This window comes from Pteropus vampyrus, unplaced genomic scaffold (genome assembly GCF_000151845.1).
Source record: "Pteropus vampyrus isolate Shadow unplaced genomic scaffold, Pvam_2.0 Scaffold143, whole genome shotgun sequence".
Classification (NCBI taxonomy): Eukaryota; Metazoa; Chordata; class Mammalia; order Chiroptera; family Pteropodidae; genus Pteropus; species Pteropus vampyrus.
The window spans coordinates 396,920-413,832 of NW_011888924.1; the positions used below are offsets into that span (position 1 = coordinate 396,920).

General features: G+C 49.9%; 1 protein-coding gene across 1 annotated transcript in view; it reads left to right on the top strand.

The window, feature by feature from the left end:
• Window positions 1-16,913, top strand: part of RGS9 (regulator of G protein signaling 9) — a 79,464-nt gene that overhangs the window by 3,136 nt on the left and 59,415 nt on the right. Inside the window, exons 2-8 of the mRNA XM_011368571.2 lie at window positions 8,414-8,510; window positions 12,057-12,107; window positions 13,508-13,614; window positions 13,817-13,868; window positions 14,123-14,181; window positions 15,028-15,104; window positions 16,163-16,235. Coding sequence (XP_011366873.1) covers window positions 8,414-8,510; window positions 12,057-12,107; window positions 13,508-13,614; window positions 13,817-13,868; window positions 14,123-14,181; window positions 15,028-15,104; window positions 16,163-16,235 — 516 coding nt within the window. The remainder of the gene's footprint in view (window positions 1-8,413; window positions 8,511-12,056; window positions 12,108-13,507; window positions 13,615-13,816; window positions 13,869-14,122; window positions 14,182-15,027; window positions 15,105-16,162; window positions 16,236-16,913) is intronic.

The window sequence follows — 16,913 nt, forward strand, 5'->3', positions numbered from 1 at the left end:
TCCTTCACCCCATTCTCCCAGCCCCCCAACCCACTTCTCCTCTGTCTGTCACCAGATTGTCCACTATATTTGTGAGTCTGTTTTTGATTACCATTCTTTAGTCCAGTTTTTCATACATGTTATTTCTTCTTAAAGAAGTCCCTCCAACATTTTCTGTAACACTGGCTTGGTGATGATAGAGTTTATTTTTGTCTGGGAAGCTCCTTTTGAACCTTTTGAAGGTGATTTGATTTTATCCCATAGGGAGCCACTGAGGAATTTGGAATAGGCAAGTGACAGGAGCAGATTTGCAAATTAAAAAGGCCACAGGTGTGAGTGAGAGGAATAGACGGATGTCTTCTTTTTCCTGAGCTAAGAGAGTCGGCTTGAGATCTTCCTGTGCCCCCTACAACTCTAGCCACCTGGGAAGTTACAGGCTTGTCACAGGGCCAGGGAGAGAGGTGCTGGTGCAAGGACCCTGCTTTCTCCTGTGGCTGCTGAGGCTCTCACACCCGTGCTCCATCTCGGGTGGACGCAGCCCCTGGGCAGAGATGCCCACCAGTAGAGGTGTCACCCATCTCTGATGCCTGGGCTCGTTAAGATGTGATAGAAAGAGCTGGAAAGCCCACTGGTCCATGGCTTTGCTGGGGGGAGGAGTTAGATGATGACACACAGTGGACTGTTTCCGTGGCTCCAGTGCCGGCCCATCCCCCTCTGTGATTTCACATCAACATGCCAGCTGGTGCCAGGTGCCGCTGCCCTTGGGGTTTACCGTAGGGTTGACTTTCTTGGTGCCACACAGAAAAGCCTCCTGTCAGACTGCCTTGCTTTCCCGGGTGACTTGCGGCACCTCCTTGGGCTTGGGAAGGGAGTGCAGAAACAAGTATTTGGAGGCTGGGCAGAGTGTGGTATCTTTTGCTGGGATAACTCTCTCATCCAGCATGCACACACAATCGTGCACTCGTGTGCTAGGCACTGTGCCAGGAGCTGGGAACACCATGGGGATTAAGACATGGCTCCTGTCTTCCCAGAGCTTAGAGTCTCATAGAGACAGGTGTATGAGCAAGGAGAAAAGTGTTCTCGGGTCGTGGCAGACATTGTCCTAGGAGTCACCTCTATATATCCACATCTCTAGCTCTGTCGCTATCAACTCTATCTCTCTATCACAAAGTAGGGAGCGGTCACTTCTTCCCGGGATGGAAGATATCAGGGTAGAGTCCACGAGTGGGGCTTGCAACTGAGTCGAGGCCAGGAAAATTGGCAGGTTTTTTTTTCCCCCAAGAGGATGACAAGATGAGCGACATTTTAGGCAAATACAAAACATGGATGTGTGAAATAGCATGGTGGTTTGGGACACTCATAGGGGTTGGGACAGCTGGCTCAGGGTGAGCTGGAGGTCGACAGACGAAAGGCTGGGAGTGAGGAAAGGCCCAGAACTGGGGTCTTCATGTGTTTTTCTAAGGAGCGTGATGCTTTCTTGTGTTCGGCGAGAAGCTGTTTGATGTTTTAGAATCAGGGATGAATAAAGTGAGCCGGTTTACATGTTAGAAAGATGATTCTGATGAGAGGGTATGAGTGCTTCTCTACTCTGGCTGCACTTTGAACAACATTGCTATCAAGTAACCATCCTTAGAGTTTCTGGTTTCCTTAAGAGGTAATTAAGTAATTAAGTGGGGCGGAGCCCAAGCACTGGTGTTTCAAATAAAGCTTCCCAAGTGATTTGAATGCACAGCTAAGACGAAAGCTCCAGGGGACATTTGGCAAACTCTGGAGACATTTTGGGTTGTCACAGCTGGGGAGGAGGATGCTATTGGCATCTAGTGGGTAAAAGCAGGATGCTGCTGGATGTCCTACAGTGCACGGGACAGCCAACCACACAACAAAGAGCGATCTGGCCCCAAATGTCAGTAGTGCCTCAGCTGGAGGACTCACTGGAGGCTGTGGATATGCTAGTCAAAAATGCAGATTGATGCCAGGTGGGCAGAACCTGGCAGTCCAGGAGTGGGGATTAGACGTTCCACTGAGGCAGGATTTAGTAGGCAGATAGGAGAAACGCCAGAGACAAAAGTAGAGTCAACAGACGTTGGCCACTGTTGGCTGGGGTCATGTAGAATGCTCTCTAGGCATTTGACCAGCGTGGAAAGAGCAGGTTTTGGGGAAAGGTGACTAGTACTGATTACAGTTGGTGCTCGTGAAGAGCTGAGAGACATTGGGGCGAGATGGCTGGGAGGTCAGCTGGCCTCCGTGTGGTCAGACCTATTAGCAGGAATCCCTTCTCCGTCGTTAAGCAAAACGATCCCGTGGTTCTAGGTCGCTTTCCTCATCTTTGTACAGAAAAGTCCTGATTATTATCATCCCCCTGGGAGCCTTCTCTGGCTTACAGGAAAATTCCAGCCCCAGAGATCTTGCATAGTGAGTGACAGCTCCTTAATGCGAGGAGCGGTGTGGGCGTGGAGGGTGGGCGTGGGGGCCTTCGAAGCCATCGCTTCTGCTCCTTTGTGATGTCGAGGTTCCCTGACATGCTTGCAGTCACACTGCAGCTCGTTGGCATCTGAGAAAGAAAATGCGGGGCTGGCATTCAGCCCCACCCCCCGCCCCCAACACGGGGTCAGATGGGGGCCAGCATGGCCTGGTTAGGTGACATTTATTTGTTGCCTGGGAAAGAGATGTGGCTCCTTGGAGGTGCCAGGGAGCTGAGTCTGGTTAGGAGTGGGCATTGACATTTGGGGTGGGATGGCCATCCTGTCCCTTATCTCCAGAGGGACACCCACGGGACACGAGGAGGAGGATGTGAGAGTTGACAGCAGTTTGGAGCAGAGAGGCGAGGGCTCCTCACTCCCTGGGGAACCTGGGAAGCGACTCAGATTCTCTCCTGCCTGCGATGGGCGAAGGGGTGTCCTGCTGGAGGTGAACCAGAACCCCAGTCTGTATCGGTCTGCTCAGCTGCCGTGACAAAGTACCCAGGCTGGTGGCTCAAACGGCAGACATTTATGTGCTCACAGTCCTGGAGGCTGGAAAGTCTGAGATCATGGTGTTGGCAGGACTGGTTTCACCTGCAGCCTCTCTCCTGGGCTGGCGGAGGGATGGCTGCTTCCTCCCTGTGTCCTCATGTGGTCTGTCCTCTGTGCTTGTCTGTGTCCTCTTGAAAGGACACCAGTCATATTGGATTAGGGGTCACCCTAATGGCCTCATTTTAACTTAATTACCCATCTCCAAAGACTGTCACAGTCTGAGGTCCTGGTGGGTTAGGACTTCATCTTAGGAATTTGGGGGTGGGGAGGACACAGTTCAGCTCCTAGCAGAGTGTCTCAGCGACACTGCCACCGGCCAGAATCCTGTCGTTTCTTCGTCAGGTGGTTGGGGAGACCCCTCTGAGGAATGTATATGAGGAAAGTTCTGAGGAAACTCGAAATTCCCATGGCTGGACTCCCCCAAAGTGTTCTCCAAGTGCATGTGACATTCCCTCCTCCCACCAGCCCTGCCTTTGTGGGAAGGCTGACACGCCTGACAGACAGAAAGGAATCTGACTCCCCTCATGGTGTTTTTAAAATAACCCTCATTATTTCTCCTCCGAAGGTTATTTTCAAACTCTTTATAACTAGTTTTTTTTTTAATTCAAAGAAAAGGGATCTAATCCCCTGACTTTCTATCAGAGGAACTCAGGTTTCTAACCTGTAAGGTGGGTTTCTATCTCTTCTCCAATACCCGGGCCCTCTCTTAACCATGAAACACTGCTGTTTCATGTAAAAATTATTCTTGAATAAATGTAGGATTTCATCTGGCAGGTCACGTGGCAAAGGGGAGGCCTGGACCCTCACGTCCGAAAGTCAGGCATCTCCTGGAGTAGCATATCAATCCAGGCTCACAGTGAGTGACAATTCTGGAAGGAGTGACTCCCGCAGCCCATGGCTCCTTGGTCCTTTGGTCCCCAACGACCTTCCCGGGAGGCGTCTCTTTACTCCCCTCACTGCCGAGGCTGCTCGGCTGACCCAGAAGCCTGAGACACCTCCCGGCCTTGACACTGTAGAAGGCCAAGGACTGCGGCTCCGAATGGAATCGAAATGAATAGTTTTTGTTCCAGAACAGTCCTGTGCAGATGAAGCCTGAAGTCCGTCTCACACAAGGAGCCCCGGGTGCCACCTGGGCCCTGGTCAGTCTTGCTCACTGGCTGAGCTGCTGGCCCTGTGCCCCAGAGTGACCTCGACCTTGCAACTGATCACGGTGGTTTAGATGGTGGTTCAGTTGCAAATTCTGGTTTATCGACACATTGAAAGCGGAAATCCCAGCCCTCAGCATGGACTTAAGGCATTGTTCACACTCTTTCCCTTTTTGGGAAGCGAGGAGCCTTCAGCTTCAGGAGCAAGGCTGGCTGGGTAGGAGGTGGCAGCAAGAATTTTAACAAGTCAGGGTCCCCTACATGACCCTTCACCTCCAGTGCAGCTGAGTCCATCTCTATCTCTCTTTTAATTTTTTTTTTTTAATCTTATTGTGGTAAGAACACTTCACACGAGAATCGAGCTGCTTCCATTTTAAAGTGTACCAACGATATTATTACCTAAAGGCGCAACATTGCAGAGCAGATCTCTAGTACCTGTTCACGTTGCTTAACTGAAACTCGATGTCTATTGATCAGCAGCTCCCTATTTCCTCCTCTCTCCAGCTCCTAGCAGCCGCCATCCCACTCTTTCATTCCATGAATTTGCCTCTCAGATACCTCACGTAAGTGGAATCGAGCCGTTCTCCCGTGACTGGCTTATTTCACTTAGCAAAACGTCCTCCAGGTTCAGCCATGTTGTCGCACGTTGCAGAATTTCCTTCTTTTTAAAGGCTGAATGATGTTCTATTGGATGCATTTACTCATCTGTCACTGGGCATTTAGGTCGTTGCCCCATCTTGGCTGTTGTGGATAGTGCTGCAGTAAATATGGGAATGCTGATCTCTCTCTCAGATCTTGATTTCAGTTCTTTTCAATAAGTACCCAGAGGTGGGAATTGCTGGATCATACGCTAATCCTACTTAATTTTTGGAGGAGCCTCCATCCTGTTTTCCTTAGCAGTTGTACCGTTTTGCATTCCCCCCGACAGTGAACTAACTACAAGGGTTCCCATTTCGACTTCTCCCTGCACCCCTCCCTCGGAGTACAGCCCCTTCCTCACTGTCTAGGAAAATTCTCCTCGCCCTCGACGCACACCGTTTTGTGATCATCTCAGCCACCCCTGGCTTTTATTCCGATCTGTGCCTTTCCTATTTTTTGGTGTATAATTGCCATCTAATAAATACGTTATGCATCGCACGGTACCAAGTGCTTTAAATGATTACTCTCATTTAATCTTCACAACATTCCTCTGATGATGTAGGTACTATTGCAACCTCTGCTTTATAGAGACATGAGTCTTAGTGAGCTTTAGTAATTTGTCTAGCTTATTAGGTATTAGAGCTGGGATTCGAACCGAGCTTTTACTGCATCCAGATGCCTGGTGTTTATCTTAACTTTTATTTTCATACACATGTCTTTCCAATTCTCCAAGGACTGGGAGTATGTCTTTCACCTATTTGTATTCCCCACAGTGCTGGGCACTTAGTATCCGTTCGATAAATACCTATATTTGATTGGTTAGAAGAGCAGGGTTTTTATTACACAGCCCTGCATGCAAAGTTTCAAAGATGCACTAATCGTACAAATGCTGCTAATATTGAAGATTCTAACCATAACCACTAGCATATCTCTCCTTACGAGGTATATATCTTTTCACATGTATAACGTATCTGTCCTTATAAAGCATTTTCACACAATCAATTAGATTCCGAGAGATTACAACATCATATCAGTTAGTTGGGCACATGCTACCTACCATTGTTTCCATTTCGTGGTTGAGGACGGGGACTCAGAGAGGAAATCCTACAGTTAGTAGAAGAAGTCTGTGGTCTTTGGACCACAAACACATGCAGACTGTCAAAGGACTTCGTAAGCTGTCAAGGGCTGCACAGTGTTGGGGAGTGTTATTAAATCGCGGGAGAATGATGACGACGTAACCAAGTTAGTTAAATCGAGGGGAAGCAGGAGGACCAGTGAGCTGTTGTAGTTTGGCCTTGAATGTGGACAGGTTGGGTTTGAGGGGCAGCCCCCCACAGGGGTATGTCCAGCTGTACGCAGCTGCCCTGACCTCAGGAGAAGGCTTCCGGCCGGAGGAGGACAGGAAAGGTCTTTGTTCGACTTGCTTCTTCATGTTCTTTGCTCCTGTTCCTGTAGCCCCTTGAGCCTGGAATGCTCTCGCCCTCCAGCCTTTTCCCTTTCCGCTGCCTAATTTCCATTTGTCTTTTTAAGATTCACACCAGGAGTCTCCCTGGCCATCCCGAGCCCCTCCTGGCACTGTCGTGCTCTCGTCACACTGTGACTCACCTTCATCGCTGTACTTCCCGTATCGTCCTGTAATATCCTTGCACCAGACAGTGAACTCCTTGGGCTCAGGGACCACATCTTCCTATCTTTCGTTTCCCAGAGTCAACCACGACTGCCTGGTTGTTGAATGACTGACTGACCATCTGCAAGTACGTGGGGGAGCTGGGAGAGTGCGTGGTTTCTCCATCGGTGAGAGGTTTCCTGGGGGTACGTGAAGTTTGAAACCTCTGTGTGTGAGCCTTTGAGAATGCCAGCCACCGGCCCTGACCAGAGAAACACTTGCGTTGTCTTTTTTTAAATTGTGCCAACGCATCCAGTTTGTTTTAAAATCCCCTTCAGCTGATTTTACTTCCATTTAATTTTTTTAAGTGGGAAAATATTTTTTTATTAATAAAATTTAAAAAAGAACACTCAAAAGGCAATCAAGGCGGTCCTCGTGGCTGTCTTCCGGCAGCCCAGCCCTCCATGGACGGTTTGTGAGTTCTCTGGGGCTTCGGCTGTCTCTTCGATGTTGACGACTCTAGTACATCCCCCTGATTCTTGTGTCTTTTGCAGTTGGGACAGTCATTTCCAGTCACCTGCCAGACACCGGATATCTCAGCAGCCCTCCCCAGTCAACATTCTAAAACAGAAGCTTTTGCTTTCAGAAGATGCCCCTTCCTTTGCCTTTCCTATTTTCGTAACTGGCAGCTCTGATCCTATACGTTTATGAACTTTGCCATCCTTGCTCAACCAGTCAATCATTTGCAAGTATGGTCCATTCAAGTTAACTAGAATTAGAACTAGGGCTCTGAAAGCCATGCCTTCTTATCCTCCTTCGTTTATTTATTAACTCATGCCTCAGCTGTTTATTGAGTGCCACCTGGGCACCAGGCACTGTTCCAGGCAGAGTAGAGCATCAAACAACAATAGAAAAACGACCTGTCCTTGAAGAGGGTACTTTCTAGGAGCAAGGGAGACACACGATAAGCAATATAACAGACAGGTAAATTATTTGGGATCATAGAAGGTGAGTGCTGTTGGAAAGAGTAAGGGATCAGGTATGCCAAGCGTGAAGTTCAAGGTTGCAGCACCAGGTGGGATGGTCAGTGGGGACCTTCTGAGACCACTAGAAGATGAAGGAGTTGAGGGAGTGAGTCACTCAGATCTCAGGGAAGAGAGGTCCAGGCACGGGGAATGGCCAGAGCAAAGGTCCTGAGGCAGGAGGCTGGGCACGTGCTTGGCATGATCACGGAGCAGCAAGATGGCCAGTGGGGCTGGATCAGAGCGGGGAAGTGGTGGTCCCAACCACAGAGACCAGTAGGGGAGCTTTGCTGTTGACTTTGATTAGAACAACCTTTGCAGGGTTTCGAGCAGAGGAGTGACACATTCTAAAACAATTGAAAGATTCACTCCGGTTGCTCCGCTGTGAATAGACCGGGGCGTGGACATGGCCAGGCTGAAGCCTCATCATTTCTGCAATGCCTGGACTATCGCCATGTCTCCGCTTCTCTCCACCTTGGCAAACTTTTTTCATGCTTAATGTTCTTCTCTCTGTCATGGACCACGTTTCCAAAATGCAGGCCAGATTATGCTGCTCTCCAGAAATAGCTGTCGGAACGAAATCCACGCTTTGGGATTCGAGTGGCATTCGAGGCTCACTGTGATCTGGCCTTCACCTGCCACTCCAGCTTCATCTCCCCTGTTCTTTCCCAGCCCGGGCACTGCCACCCTCTTATGCCTTTGCTCACATTGTCCTCTCTTTTTCTGTCCAGAAAAATCTTTTTTTCTTATGTCCCATCTCCTCTTAAATGCCTCTGCAGAATCTCCAAGACAGATTGAATTTCTCTGAGCACTCACACTTGGGAAGGGTGTTTGAGTCTGTGAAGCACACAGTTATTCTGGTTGCATTATAGTTACTCAGCGCCACGTAGGTTGTAAGCGTTTTGTGCTCATCTTTGTGTCTTTTGATCCCTCAGTTCCTTGAAAAGAGCCTTCCTTACTCAGCTTTTGAAATCGTTCTGCTCAGCCAGATTTTTCACTTCGGTCTTACAGATTGAAGCTCTGGTGAAGGATATGCAGAACCCAGAGACGGGGGTCAGAATGCAGAATCAGAAGATCCTGGTCACCAGCATCCCGCATGCCATGACAGGTAATGTATCTTGTGATTTACAGGCCCTACGCAGGGGCTGGCAAACTATAGCTCATGGACCAAACAGGCCCGCAGCCTATATTTGTAAATAAAGTTTTATTGGAACACGTCTACCTCCTCATTTATGTATTGTCTTTGGCTGCTTTTGTCCTCCCATGGCAGAGTTAAATATTTGTGCAGAGACCGTATAATGGCCCACAAAACCTAAAATATTTACTTCTAGCCCCAAATATTGCTGATTGCTGGACCACAGGCTCCTTCTGAGGAAGGGGTCAAAAAGGAAGGAGAAAAGGACTCAGGAGGTCACTTTGTGAAGCCATTCCTCCTGGGAGGCCATTTAAAAAACTTGTACTGTCACTTTTTGTTTGTTTGCCTTGTTTGTTTTGTTTTAATGAAATCAGATAGCAGGAAAAGAGTACTGTTTGCTCCAACTTTCCCTACCTTCCAATTCATATTCAGACCCTTCTTAACTACTCGTGGGGATAGCCCCATTGTCTTTTTTCTCTGGGTGTGGGATAAAGGGCTGCAGAGCCTCTTTTGAGGATATAGGCAGAAGAGGCTGAACCCCGAAGTAAGAATGCATTTCGATAATTGTGTTGCATGCGTTTTATGATTTTGGGTTTGCAGTAAAGGGTATATTTTGAGGCATCTTGCCTACAGAACCAGATAGCTTTTCAGAGCACGTGCTGGGGACTTGCCCCTGTGCTGAGCTCCCTGTGAGCCCTCACTCTGTACCCCTCCCACAACCTGACTATTAATTTTCCACTCAAGATGTCCTAGTCTTTGCAGAGGCAAGCTGCCTAATGGTCTCCCATTTGCCTTTCTGCCAGCTTGGAGGAAGGAGTGCCCCTGCCAGCCGTGTGTCACTCAGGGTTCCTTGAGTGCAAGCAACAGACCAACTCTGGCTAGTTGGAGCAAAAGAGGAATTGATCAGAATGTGACAGGGTAGCCTCCCCAAGAGAGGGAAACCCTTTGACGAGCCAGACTTGAGAAAGGCCAGGAACTGGAGTAGCTCGGGCACCTAAAGATCAGGGATCAGCGGGCACACCTTCCAGGGTGCCTTGCTCTCACCCAGTGGTTAAGGAGCAGCTGTGGCGATTCTGAAGGCATCCCTGCCCCTGTCTCCTCTCTGCTCCTGGCCTGAATTCTCCACTGGATTCGAAAGCCCTCAAGGGGAGAAATCTCACCTTGCCCATCTGGGTAACCCCAACGCTTAGCATAGCTGTGGGTCAGGGTGGAGCTTTCATGCAAGTTTGTCAAATGTGTGAACCTGTCCTGGTCTAGCACTGTGCAAAGAGCACTGGATGTTGAATCAGGCTCCCTGGGGCCGAATCATTTGGGTGCCTTTTTCTAGCTGCGTAAACTTAGTCTCAATTTTTTTCATTTTAGAAGCAGAACTAGCGATCCCTATCTAAGGGAACGATTGCAGGAATGACATGCGATAGTGCTGTGCACGTGGTCAGCACAGAGTGGATGCTCCAAGGGTGGCAGTAGCTAGCAGTTTCCCACACTGCATCGGTTCATACCCATGGCAAAGTTAGGGATAGATAAGGCCATCCCCTCTTTGCAGATGGGGCCATGGAAATGCAAAGAGGTTCAGCAGCTTGTCTCTGTGTCCCTAAACTCATACACGGCTGAGCTCGGGTGACTCCAGAGTCCGTGCTCTCATCCACTGGCAGAGTGCGTGAGCCGCTTTCCCTCCTGGCTTTCTGGGTTTGAGCGAGACTGCCCACCCTGCCATGTTTTCCCTTGTTGCTCCTGCTGGTGAATTCCAGCTGCTGTCAGAACAGGGCACAGGAAGAGCCTTGTCATGTAGCTGCAGCATCCACGCTAATCAAAACAAATTGGGTAATTGCCATCCATCTCCTCGGATGGCAGGTGACCCAGGACTTTTGGGGATGAAGGTGGCTGACGTAGGAGCCGCTGTGCTGTCGGCACAGACCACGCGGCCCCGTAATCTCATTTGATCTATTTCAGGAAGTGGTCAAGTGCATGAGAAAACCCTCGGCTCCTTGGCGGACAGCACTAATCAGTCTGCTGTCTGCCTGGGCCCCTCCCCCGGTCTGCGTACCGCTGCATGGCAGTCACTGAGACTGGAGAGGGAAAGTCTAAAACACACCGTCCTAGAATTTTAAATAGGAATTTAGATGAAGAATTTTCCTCCTGAACAGCCCGCTGGGGGTTAATAAAGCCAAGGGCAACGGAGAAGAACCCAGTGGAAACGATCATGGTTGGCACACGGGCACTGACAGAGACAATGGCTGGACATTGTGCCTTAGGGCGTGGGCGGGAAGGGAAGAGCGACAGGTTGGCCATCCTCAGCCATGCCGTGGGCAGATAATTAAGCCCCGAGAGTGTGTGAGCGGGCCACAAGGGCCCTCCCTGGAGGGCACCAGAGGAAATGACCCTTCACCCCTTCCTAGGAGGGATGTCTCATTCGTAGCAGTCCAGCTACAGGGACTCAGGCAGTGTCCTCCTTTCTGGTGTGTTTTGTGGGCTGGTTCCCGTGCAGACAGGGGACCCAACTCGGCCTTCGTACAGCAGGCTGAAAGTTGCTGGAAAGTGAGGTCATTGGCATTTGCAAGATGGTGTCTGAATTGGGGTGCTTGGTTCCAGGTCAGCTTGTCTTTCTTCTGAGACGAGCTGCCCTCCTCCTACAAGGAGCATGTTCTGCTTCTGGGGCTGGAGAGTCCAGGTCGAGTGGGAGGCACACAGTGTCCCTGGGGTCCCGCGGCAGTTCTGGGCTTGGTGGAAGTGGTCTCGCCTGGGCCCTTAGATAGATGTGAATGCCTGGTGGGCGGGGGGGCGGGCGGGGTGCACGTTCTCTCCTGATCTCATCTGCCTCTCCTGCTTTTCTCACATCACTCTTCACTCTGCATTGTTCCCAGACCAGTCCCTAAAACTTGCAGAGCCCAGGGCAAGAGGACAAAGAAAATGAATGGGGCCCACATTGTCCAAAGTTATAAATCACCCTACCGAGAGTTACTGAAATACGTGCCATACTCCTGCTTTGACTAAAGTACCTTCGTAATGACCTGGGAGGCCAGGTTTAAATTTAGAGTTCTCCGACTCCTCAGCGTTCTGCATGGGAACATGAGGGCGTAGGAGAACCCCGCCCTTAGCGCACCCCCACTTTTCCTCCCGTCCCTGGCTCTGATTTACTCTTGTGTGTCCAGGCTCCATCTAGAGGCCCACGGACATCTTGTCTTGGCTCTTTTTTTTTCAGGGTAAGGCTTAGTCTGTTTATTTCCTAACTCGACGAATGCTAGTCCATGCACAAAGCATTCTAAGGTAAGAGGATCAGTCCCACGAGAGAGACGAAGACTGAGGGTGTGTAGGAGAGGTTAAGCTGCAGATAGGGCTGGAGTCAGATCGTGGATGACCCTGAATTAGGGCTTCGGGGTTTGTTGTGAACAGAGAGGGAGGGTCCCTGAAAGTTTTGAGCAGAAGAAGGACGAGATCACAGCTGGGCAGGGAGAAGGCCAGCCAGGTAACGGCAGATGTGTTAGGAGGCTCTGATGACGGCCAGACACTTCTGTTTTGCAGGGAGTGATGTTCTACAATGGATCATCCAGCGGCTTTGGATCTCCAATCCGGGTAAGAGCTCATCTGACACTCATCTGCCGAGGAGGACTGTGTGTGCAGCGCCCCCCAAAGACTCTCTGGAGGGTAGAAGCTAAATGGAGGCTTAGCCCGTGTCTCTGAGAAACTGACGGTTTAATTGGAGAGACAAGTGTAAAACAACCAGAATCAAAAGTGATGGCGTGATCATTGGGGGACAAACTCGTTTCATAGAAAATTTCGAGAGCATGTAAATAACGGATAAATGGGAAGGAGTCAGTCAAGAAAGACTTCTTGGAGGGGGTGATGCATACGCGCGTCTGGTCTTGAAAGAGACGATGCTCGTGAATTGTGCAGGGGAGCTCAGAGGGGCCACTAGCAAGGGCAATGGCGTAGAGACGGAGCGAAGCAGAGGTGGAGTGGTGCGGAGGGGAAGTTGGTGGAAACATCTTCAGCTGGGTACAGATGGCAGTGGAGGGATGGCAGTGCCTCGGGCACATCTGCAGATTCCTCAGGGCATCTGGGAGCTAGGCAACAGGAAGCCATGGGGAATTTTTGAGCATGGTGGTGTGTGCGATAATCACGTTTAAGCTAGGACGTTTGACGGCAGCTTGAAGGATGGATTGAAGCAGAAAGAATCTGGGGAGTGGACTTCCCACTAGAAAAAAAGGCTGTTGGTAAAACAGGCATGAAAAATGAGGGTCTGGTCCGTGATGGAGGGAGTGAGCTGTGACGAGGGAGGGTTGGGGAGAAAGTCCTCCCGAGGCTTGGAGGCTGAGCTATGGGATGGCATGTGGGTTGAGTCCTGGGGCAAGGCGGGTCTGGAGGACTCTCGATGATGGAAAGACACCTGCTTTCCTTGGTGACACCTGCCTCTAAGAAAGAACCAGGACAGTTTTCTCTTAACTGATGCAAATTCAGAAACAAGACTATGTGTCCAAGCAAACAGAAGTGGGGGCGGGATTAAAGTGAGGTGGGGAGGAGCCAGAGGATCTGGACCTGGGATGCAGGCAGAGCTGACCTTGGAAGAGAAATTGACAATAAATGTGGCCTCTCTTTTCCATGGAGTGAGGAAGTGTCTGTTGGCCAAACGGAGACATTCTCTCCCTGCTCCTGGGGACTTCTCTAGACCCAAAGGGCCCAAAGAAGCTTCTCCAGGATTTCCCCGTCACCCCTCAACACCTGCGGTGGATCACCTGTGGCACCTGTTAGCTCGCCTCCAGACCTACTGAGTTGTTATTCCTGGAGATCTGGCTGGGGAATCCTCCTTAACAGCTGCTCCCCAGCTGATACTTGTTTACAGCCAAGTTCAGAAGCCACTGTCTTCACTTCTTAGATGAAGTGCTGTTAGTAGTGCTGGAGTTTGTGGTGTGAGAATTGAGCTTCTACCTTTGGCCTCTGCTCTTAACTTCCATGTTGCAACTGCTTCTCTGCAGAGGCACAGAACTTGGGCAACTTCATCGTCAAGTATGGCTACATTTACCCCCTGCAAGACCCCAGGAATCTCATTCTCAAGCCCGACGGCAGCCTCTACCGTTTTCAGGTGAGTCTTGGGTACTAATACGGGGTTAATGGGGTTAATCTTATCTGAAGAGGTAGTTGCTTGGCTTCGTATCCTCACAGATCAGAACTTTAGAAACAGTGGGAGCAGGGAGGCTGAGGAAGTTTTATCTCTTGAGCCACCTGGCTGGGGGCTCGGGGTCACAGCCCACTGTTTAAGCCAGGTCTCCTGGTTCCTTTTACAGACGCCGTATTTCTGGCCGACCCAGCAGTGGCCAGCCGAAGATACAGACTATGGTAAAACTCTCCCCCGTGCCGGTGGTGGTGCTTGACATGCTCCTTATTTGCTCCCTGCATGTCGGGGACGTTTGTCTTGCTGTCATCACGACCTGTCAGTTCACATCTGTGTTGGGCATGTTCCTGGGGGAGGGAGTGGGTCTGCTGAGAGTTTTCTGCACCAGGCTGAGCACAGCAGCCTCATGCACAGAGAGGCTGCAGAAGCGATTTTAAAATATGATGATGATGGAAGATGTGATTGTTTCCTTCTCCAGCCATTTATCTGGCCAAGCGAAATATCAAGAAGAAAGGAATTCTAGAAGACTATGAAAAGGTACAGAGATGCTTTCAAGCACAGGTTATGATGATTGAGTGGAATATAATCTTGAACCATTTTTTCCCCCTGTTACCTCATTGCTATATTCATATGTATCCTCATCATCCATCCAGCCATCATCCATCTGTCCATCTATCCATCCATCCATCATTCATTCATCATCTATCCATCCATCCATCCATCATCCATCCATCACGCACTCATATATTTAGAAGCAGCCCCCTGAATTAAATTTTCCCCACATTGAGCTTTAGTTTCTCCTGCTATAATTTAAGCCCTTGCTGTCCTAAAACAATATGACTTAATATGTATGATAATGCATATTATGTGGTGAACAGATTTGAATTTGAGCTTGTGATGGGAAAACAATAGTATAGACTTTTGTTTTAGGCTCAATGAGTCAGATTTCTCAAAGGACACACCCTCACCCTCAAAAGGCTAGCTTTCTGGGCAGATGGCCACAATTTGGCTGTGTTTTTATTCTTTACAAACATGTTTTTAGAAGAGCCAGTATCACACAATATTAGGTCTTATCTTTGCGGGTTTACGATGTTCTCTTGTTAAATATTGAGTTTCCATATTCTCCCTCATACTATGCCCCTCTTCCTAATCAGATTTGGGATACATTCATTAAAATAAAATCCAAGCCGAGTTGAAGGCTTTCTGAGAGTTTGGTGCTACCCCTTGAATGAGCGCCTTTGCAGAGCTGGGGTGGGAGGCCCTGTGGCCGGGTCTAGTTGCCACAGAGACAGGGGCACACCCTCACTGACTTAGGGCTTTCTGTCCCTTGCATGTGGCATGTGTCATGGAGCTTAATGTTCTCATTTTCTTCTCCTCCTCTAGGAAAATTACAATTTCTTGAATAAAAAAATTAACTACAAGTGGGACTTTGTCATCATGCAGGCCAAAGAGCAGTACAGGTGAGTGAAAGGTGACATTCGTCCTCTGGTTGTCCTTCCCTCCCTTCCTTCTTTGTTTTCTTTCGTTAAAATAAACACTTGTTGGTCATTTATGTGTCAAATTGGGCTAGGCCTAGGGAATAAAAGACAGTCTAGTGGATCAGGCAGTTGAGCCGACAGACTATGATGCTGCAGTGAGGGGAGAGCCAAGGGCAGAGCTTTGCAGAAGCAGCAGTAGAATCGACATTGAACCCGTAGGCTGCACAGGAAGTGTCCAGGTGAGGGATGATGATGTTGGATAGAGAGTGACGGGGGAGGAACAGCGGTCTAAGCAGACAGCACCAGAGCCTGGAGGCAGCAGAGGGCTGCCTGAAGCACTGCCTTGTAGCAGGAGTGGAGAGCGGAAAGCCTGCAACTGGCCGGAGTGAGGCCAGGGATGCACATCGTGAGAGCACGTTGTGCTGAGGGCCATGGCTGGGGGGAGCGAGAAAGCTTTTAAGCGGGGGAGGGATCTAATCAGATTTACACGTTAGAACCACCCGTTGCTGCTCTCATTGGCCTGCGGTCCACATCGGGACTGGCACCGACATCACCCTAGGGCTCTGCCTTGTCTGTGAGAGCCGGATGTAAATGTTGGGGAGAGTGTATCAGTCAGGACGAGCCTAGGCTATTGTAACAAACAGCCCCCACCTCTCAGGAGCGTGAAACTGCAGGGTGCACTTCTTGTTCGTGTTGCATACCCACTGTGGGTCAGCGGGGGCTCTGACATGCGTCGTGCCCACTCCAGGACCCACGCTGAAGGAGCAGCACCATCTGGGCTTTGCCTATGTTTAGAGCAGTGGGGGCGAGAGGCTGTGCGGGTCACAAGTGGTACGTCACTTCTGCTCACACTTCATTAGCCAGGACAGGCTAAATACGCACCTGACTGCAGAGGCGGATGAGCGAGGATGGACAGTGCTTCCGTGTGGCTGAGATGTGTGAGTGTCAGCACTACCTGGGGACCAATACCAATGAGTGCCCAAACGGAGACGTGCAGCTGGCCTAGCCGCACTCAGCCTGACAGGTCCTGATCCTGGCAGGCCTGAACCTGCTGGGCTGGATGGTGGAGACCCCAGTCTCATGAAGCAGCCTGGGGACTGGACTGGTGGCTTAGTCGGGTTCTCAAGAAAAGAGAACCAATAGCATATACATACGAGAGATTAATTAGAAGGAATTAGCTCCCACAGTTAAGGAGGATAAAAAGCCTCAGGATCTGTATCCGGCAAGCTAAGGACCCAGGAGGGCCGAAGCTGTAAGGTCCAGTCTGAAAGCTGGCAGGCTCGATGCCCAGGAAGGGCCGATGGGTCAGTTTGAGTCTGGAGGCAGGAAAAGACTGACGTCTCAGCCCAAGGCCTTCAGCTGAAAGCTCGGTCATCCAAAAACACCCTCGAGACACACCCAGAATAATGTCTGACCAAATCTCTGGGCACCCTGTGGCCCAGCCAGGTTGACACATAAAATGAACCATCACAAGAGGTGAGTGCTCCGAGGCAGGGGTGCCAGCCCAGGAAAAGCAGAAATTCTAATGGAGGAATGGCGTTATTGCCTCCCGTGAGGGAAAAGTTGTTCTTGGGGCTTAGATGCAGACAGAAGAACGTCCTGAGAGAGCGGGCACTGGCCTTTCACCACCGATATGATATGTTTTGACCCGGGCATATTTGAGACAAAGCGACGTAGGGGTGGTTTTTAAAATCTTTCATCACCTTTTTATCAGGCTCCATTTGGCGAGTCCTGAGTACTGTGTTCGTTTCTGTTGGCGAGAGGGAAATGAAGGGTTCTCGTCACCCCTCA